We start from the raw sequence: 7,715 nt of genomic DNA, 5'->3' as shown, positions 1-7,715 counted from the left end.
CTCTACAAACCTATCACACTCTCTCTCTTTGGCTCATGCAGGCGCAAAAACAATGATTCTTTACGTCTATTTCAAGGGAATTATACCACAACGACAATGCACAATTTAGTGACGTATGCATGATTGAGACCCTTCCATTTTTTTACAGTTAAAAAGTGGGGACTTTTGAGGAGCGTTCATCACACTCCCCTGTGGATGAACGGAACGGACTTCAACAATAATCAGATTAATCGAGGATAAGGATGGTTAGAAGAAAGTCTAAAATGAAAGTGGTTGGTAAAAGAAGGAGATTAAAGGGGTATTCATCATCTAAGGGGGGCATGGGAACCATGTGCTAACATGTGCAAGGTTGGCCCTTTAATGGTCCACACTACCACACTACTAAACACCTTGATTCCCAAGTTTCCTCCCTCTACCCTCCCACCATTCGTCTTCTTTCCTCTCTCTCTCTCTCTCTCTCTAACTTTCTCTCTCTAGATGGGTGATCATAAGGGTCTCACCTCCATTACTCTGCAACTACCCCTCAGTTCATCTCTTTGCAATATTCTCACCTGCTGAGCGTTGCCCACAAATTGAATTCATGCAGGTAGACTCAAAATTTACTCTCTCACCGCTCTGCAGAGTGAGAAAGAGGGAGGGGTATGAACCTTTTGTCTCTCTGATATAGCGGCCCCCCCTGTCAGAGCCCCAGATCCCCTTGCTCCAATCATAAAAGCCATTGTACTACTCCTCACCTGAGAACTTACAAACCCCCACTTCCAATCTCTCTTTCTCTCTCTCTCTCTCTAGAATTTATAAACCCTAATTCCCATCTCCCCATCTTACTCTCTAGGGCCCCTCACCATCTCTGTGCCTCCCCCTCTAGATCCCCTCACCATCTCTCCCTCTCTCTCTACAACCCCTTCCCATCTCTCTCTTTTCCTCTCTCTCAATGTATCCATCACAGGAAAACCATGGGGGGAGTGATCAAAAACCGAAACCCGGCAAAATCATCATAAACAACCATGACTCTCTGGCACCCACCTTCAGCAATCGCTTCTTGAAAGCCCTAGCGACAATTCAATCAAAAAACACGAGCAAACATCGAAGTGGAAAGATGATCAAATTGGCGTCGGATATTTCGTTGGCTTCGGCAGTTACCCCAAAGAAAGCATGGAGCCGTGCAATCCTTGAAAGGTTTCAGCTTCACTTGAAACATGGCAGAGCTTTAAAGAGGGTAACGGTTTTAAACAAAAAGAAGAAGCAAGAAGTTTGTAGAGGCGTTGAGAGCATAAGCCGTCCTGATAAGCTGAGAGGACTGGTCCCTGGAGGTGAGAGAATGGATTATTGCACTCTTTTGGAGGAAACAGCCGATTATATCAAGTGTCTTGAGACCCAGGTAAAGGCAATGGCGGACATTGTCAAGTCTCTTTGTCCTTAGCATCTCGCTCTCTCTGTGATGAGAACCCACTTGAGGTGGGCATACACAGCTGGTAGGGGACCTTCTACCCTGTACTGTTGAAACTCGGAACTGGTTTCTTCTTTTCTATGTAAATGTTTGGGATTTGCAGATTGTAAATATATAAGTGCTGTAAATATTTAAGTTTACCATGCTTGCTTCTCTACAAGTCCTTCTTATCATAACCGTAGGAACTGACCTTGATATTCTTATGGGTAGTGTTATTCTTCTTCCATTGTAATGCTCAGTCAATTTCTTTTTTTTTAATTTAAATTATTAGCACTAAGTTCCTCTTTTGTGAACATTTGGTAATACCCAGTAGCTATCATAGAATGAAATAAAAATTTGCGGGTTCCCAAACTTGGGGATGTGGAAATGTTTTTTATTTATTTCATGTTACAGTATTTTCTACACTGATGATGTTTGGCTGACTCTTGATTCAGTGTTGCAGGTGAAAATGCTCAAAGAATAAATATCTCCAAAAGATGAACCCGTAACATATAATATGCTGAATATCATATGTTGTGCAACAACATTCAAGAGCAAAATTTCGGTAAAAATAAGTTCATGTCCCTTAGACCTTTTGGTTTGGATTTTTCAAAAAATAGGTAAATAGATCTTATGCTCAAATAGAATGCTTCCATATTTTCACTTAACCCTTTCTATGGAGAGCCAGCTTTCCATGTATCTCCTCTCACTTATAATACATATGTTGCTGAACATCCTGCCATCCAACTGGACTAAAAGATGATGAATATGGCTAGTACTAACCTGTAGCACACTTTTCATCTCAGTCCAAACCATGGATCAATATCAGACAACTGTAGGTCACCAGACACATAAATTTTACAAGTCATGAGTCACATGGAAAGGTTTCTTTTTCGAGCATGCTTTAAATCGAAGTTGTCATTTGGATTTTTCTAATGTGTGAGTAGTTATCCTTAATCACTAAGTACTCATCCCTCAAGGATTTTTATAACACTAAAATAGAGAATTATTCTCTCTTTTCTGATTTGTGGGATAGATGCTCTTAGAATCGGACCGTTCATGAGTATTTGCTAATCATTTAGGCAAGACTTTTGAATTTCTCACTTCTTGCTCACAATTGAGTAACAATATGAGACTCTTGAATTCAAAAGAATGAGGTGCCTATGATCGTTGAATCAAATGTGGGGTGTGAACGGGATTATTTGAATTGAATCCTTTAAACCTTTTATTATCAAGTAGGCCTACAATTAGATATCGATATTGGTCAAGCGTCTCTCAGTTTCAGATATCTGAAATAAATAGAATGCCTTGTACCTGGTTCCATTACCAGTATTTCCACATGCTTTTACTATTTTATAGAAAGTTTGAAATAAGTGGGACTTTTTAGTAGATTGGGTGTAGTTACTAATAAATTATCTAGCACGTATAGAATGAAAACTTCATTCTCGATTTTACGAGAACTTTTATGAAAGCGTTTCATTTTCTTCTCTTTCATGGAAGTTTCATTTTCCCAGAACATAATCTAGTTTTTTGCCTAATTCTTCTTCTAATATGATCCTTTAAGGATACCAATAGCCCACATAATAACCAAAATAATTCTAACCAAAATTTTCAAATGATTTTCTGGAAGAATCAAACTTTGGACCACGGCTTTTCCTGTGACTTTCCTTTTAGAAACGACCTTCTAAAACACTTGAAGTCGGAAGTTATGATGCCTGTAGTGCGTTATAAAGGAAAACTTCTTTTGAAAGGATGCAAGGAAGAATTTGATACATTGTTTTTTTCCACTTCTCTCTACTTCTAATGATCGATTTTTCTGCCTGACAATAAATAACTTCTTAGAAAAATGATCGTTTCTAGGTCACATAAATTTGCATGAAAAAAGCATAAAATTCATTTAAGATGTTTTGATATTTGAGGGCCAAGATCCCATGTGCACTTGCACGTGCGCACAGGTGAGTGTGCAAGTGGGTTTTTGTCTGTTGAAGTGGCTAATACAGAATGGGGTCCTTGAATGATTATGTACAGATATAAAGACGCGCACACACATATTCACCATACTAAAGCCCCATTTGGATGTACTGCCCATGCATTACTAAGTAGTATCTTTTCTTATAATTAATCAAGAATGGAGCAAAAACATTGCGTATATATATATATATAGATATGGGTGCGGTTTCGATAAAGATGCAACCTTAAACAATCCAATCAAGGTGCACCTTAAAATTTTATCATAACATGTAATTTTGTTATAAAAAATTCTTAGTAATATCTTAAATCTATTTTCATACCTAATTAGAAATTTTAAATTTCAAAAATGGTTAAAATCAAGTACATCTATAAATATATGAAAATATTGAAAATGGACGGTCTAGATAATGTGTTTAAAGATGCATTATTTCCGGGACTCGAAAACTTTTTTTTTTTTTTCATATTCATACATCTCAATATCGAGATGATCGATTAGAAGGTGTTTTCAACATTAAAACAATATTTCCGATATATTTTTGAGGTGCATCTGTGATTCTACATTTTAAGGTTGCAACCTTATATAAACTTTTCCCTATATATATATATAACTGGTTACCAACGTATCTCGAGCATTTTTGCAGTGGTTTCTGAAATAAATGGGGATATCAGAATAAAGCTATAACAATGAGGATTTTGAAGCAAGCCAAATTAGGCCTAAAGAATTATTTTTTTATTTTACCAAAGGAATAATGCCTATAGAACATGAGTGAAAGCTGCGAGGGTCGTTTCTGCAAAAGGACCTGAGCAAGGGTTTACTGTAGAGGAAGGGATTTTTCTTTGAGACATTATCGGCTCAATGAGAAACCTGCTCGAGGGATCCATCTTGAAATAACATGTTTCTAGTATAAAACTCACCAACAACAAGCCAAACATTGCAATAACCACGCTTTGGATTTTCTTAGATAAAAAGTTGAAGTTTATGGGTTTGTTTGTTTTAAAGGAAATGAGTCTATGACAAAGGGGATTGTATAAAATGAGACCATTTACCTATTGTACAAGGAGGTCACAATTGTTTATAACCATTTGATGTTAAATTTTATAGCTTAAGTGTGTCAAAAAGGTCGAGAAAATTTCTTTTGAACTTTGTGCTTGGCCGATAGAGTAAATGTAACCACTAAATTTCACATCCAAAAAGCACAATAAATTGTGACCACCTTGTTCAAAAGATAAATAGTCTCACTGTATGTTTTTCCATAAGAAGCTGTATTGTTCCTGGACTACTTTTTCCCTCGTTTGTTTTCTGCAAAGCCAATACTAGCAGTAGCTGCTAAGAAAGTGCAAACTAACAGCTAACAGCCCTTATAATCTACAGCTCAATCTTCTCTCCATCTCAGAGATAGTGTCAATGTGTCCTAGGTCGTCTACTTTAGCTTTGTTCAAAAGAAGCGCACAATATATATTCCACTACTGAAATTATTTTTCTCACAAAATTTTTAAGTACCATGTAAGGGCATTCCTTGCTCCATATATGTGTATTTTAGACATAGTGCATAGGCAGTCACTTTCAGATCATAGATGATTACTGTCATGAAAATAAGGAAGAGTGACAGTGAAAGAATGAGGAGAGATAATTTACTTATTTATTTGAAGTAGAGGAGTGTTGGAAGGAAGGAGGAAGAAAGCGCATATGAATATGTAAACTATGCATACAAAAGATACCAAATTTCATTCAATTGTACATTTATTTATGGACCTCTGAGGACATTTCTAGACCCTTTCATCACCTTCCAAGTAAAGTTTTATTTCTCTCAATGCACCCTAACACTTCGAGGAATTTACAATAACACTTTACTATATACGTATTCAAAATTCAAATTTGCATGCATGCTTTAGAGTCCTCTCATTGTTGGAGTTGTCGCCTTGGAATTATACAATACTTTTAGTGCATTCCTCCGAAATTTCCCTTCACATAATTTTTGCTATATTTGGGTGATGCATGCAGGATTTAGTCATGTATGCTAGATTGTATTTGTTGGTGGTTTTCATTTTTTTTGTCTTCCATTTTTATGACTCCAAAATTTAAAATTAAATAAAAAAAATTGAAATGCACACAACCAAAACAACCATTTCATTTAAAAGGAAGTGAGTACAATGACCAAACACTTACCTCATGTTGTAAATTTGGATCCTGCCGGACCAATTTAATCAATCCGTTTTGATATATATATTTTTTGATACCGTGAGATGTTGCACACTTTCCGGCATTATCTTGAAAGGAAAGAGATTATAAGAAGAAGGGTTTCTCCAAAAACGTCCCCCCGGGGGAGGGGGGTGTGGGGTATGCAATTACACTACGCACGCTTGAAAACCTTAGCTTGAACCATACCCGTAACCTTGATGTAGGATCCGCTTAACGTGACTACTAATATGGATTAATCAAAAATCAGATTTGGATCAAAATCTCTCTTTAAACCTTACTTAAAAATATTACCAAACATTTTGCATATATATAATTCAATCACGTAAGAAACATAAGCGTATGTCTATAATAAGAGCTCCTCAAATGATCAATTCAAATCCCCAATCTATTATCCTCTATTTCGTGCTCTATCCTACTCTTGAATTACACCAAGATGAACATAAAAGTATGGAACGAACTCATTAATATGCTCCAACTAGAGTTTCTCGAGAACAAGTAAATCCACACCTTTAGAACATCATAAGCATGTCAAATCTTGATGGAAAATCTGGAGCATGTAGGGCTTAGTAGTACTATACAGAGCGAAAGTAATAGGAAGGTGATGGATCAAGATAACTTCATAATAGATAAATAGGGTACCCATTGCAAGGCTATGGATGCACCCTTGGACACAAGGCACCTCTAAATGTGCAGTGAAGGAGAGAGGGAACAAGGATGTTGAGAGAGAAAGAGAAGTGCAACACATGAAACTCCCCAAACCCTACCTCAATGTATAACGCTCTTTGTTTCAACGATTAAAAAAAAGAGTGGAGGGTTTTTTCTTTTTTATGACAAAATGTTTAATAAAATGGGTCAAATAATAAAAGAAAATATTTTGGTCATTCAGAAAAATATAAATAAGAATAGTTTTACTTATTCTAAAACAGCCATTAAGGGCATGAGCAAACCCATGCTCAACATTACCTCACTATGTCCATCCATTGAAGCAAGGAGGTCTATCGTGATCACTTGAGCTTTACATCCTCACGTGAATTTTGATGCAAAAGTAGTGTGGGAAATTAATTTCGATCTTAAACAAGAAAAAATTCAATAATAATGTTGAGCAAAAGGTGGCTGTAAATCAAGTCATGCGAATAAGAAACTTTATTTTGACCATTCATAAAAAAACTCTCTACAAAATATCAAAGTCATTCTAAGGGGAAGTTGCACCTTAAATACAAGCCAATTAAAAATAAAATAAAATAAAGACCCCAAAAATAGATTTTCTCTCTCTCTCTCTCTCTCTAAATCTCTCTCTCACATGACCATATATCTTTTGTTTAAATTAAGTCTTTAATTCCCATGAAAATAGGAGTCTCTCTTTAGCACTCAATTCCGACCCTTATCTACTTCACAAATCATGTAAATCCTCTTTTCCCATATTTTCCTATCTTCTCTCCACTAGATCCTCTTTTCTAGTAACTATCTCTACTCCCACTAACTTAGGGCTCTACATGACTCTCCCATATAAATAGGAAATTAAGCTAACTAACTAAATTCTAAAGTAAATATCCTTTTTACCCCTCATGCCTGAAGTCCTAAACTTTAACCCCAATAAAAGATAAAAATCCTACTTAATCCCTAACAATTAATTTAAAAAATTAAAAAAAAACGTTTCGAATGCAATTTACATCATTCTTCTCGGGTTGGAAGAAAATCGCATCTCCAGTTTTTACTATGGTAATATCGACTTCCCTTAGCTGATGGTGAAGTCCAACATCTCTACACAAGTGTTCTTTGTGAGGCATGAGGTTGAACCACCAGAATGTACCTCCAATGGTCATCCATTCGACATATATGATAGACAAGGCATTACTGACTAGGAATTCAAAATTGGCTGCCCTTGAATAAGAAGAAGAATTATTTCCCTCCAAAGAATTTTGATTCATGATCGAAGCAGCTTTCTCCCATGTCTAGTCTTGAAAGAATTGCCCTAGAAATAAACAAATACTAATTGACTCCATGATTTCAGCATAAGTTGTAAACTTTACTGATTCCTAAAAACTTCCAGGAAGTGATGTTAAGACATCATACAAATCATTAGCAACTTCCAAATATAAATTCCAACAATAATACCCT

The 7,715-nt window shown here is 36.1% G+C and overlaps 1 protein-coding gene across 1 annotated transcript; it reads left to right on the top strand.

Annotated features, from left to right (window-relative positions):
- The first annotated feature begins 337 nt into the window (after nucleotides 1-337).
- On the top strand, nucleotides 338-1,604 carry IBH1 (ILI1 binding bHLH 1). Its single transcript, XM_088870923.1, has one exon. It carries the CDS (start codon nucleotides 932-934, stop codon nucleotides 1,418-1,420), a length of 489 nt encoding a protein of 162 aa, XP_088727049.1. The 5' UTR covers nucleotides 338-931; the 3' UTR covers nucleotides 1,421-1,604.
- The last annotated feature ends 6,111 nt before the right edge of the window (nucleotides 1,605-7,715 follow it).

Source organism: Amborella trichopoda, chromosome 6 (genome assembly GCF_054954075.1).
Source record: "Amborella trichopoda isolate Santa Cruz 75 chromosome 6, AtrichopodaSantaCruz75HAP2 v2.0, whole genome shotgun sequence".
NCBI classification, from domain to species: Eukaryota; Viridiplantae; Streptophyta; class Magnoliopsida; order Amborellales; family Amborellaceae; genus Amborella; species Amborella trichopoda.
The sequence above is the reverse complement of the archived record's forward strand: the minus strand, read 5'-3'. Positions and strand labels throughout refer to the sequence as shown.

Coding starts and splice junctions, on each gene's coding strand:
- IBH1 (XM_088870923.1), top strand. CDS start 932: ATGTATCCATCACAGGAAAACCATGGGGGGAGTGATCAAAAACCGAAA.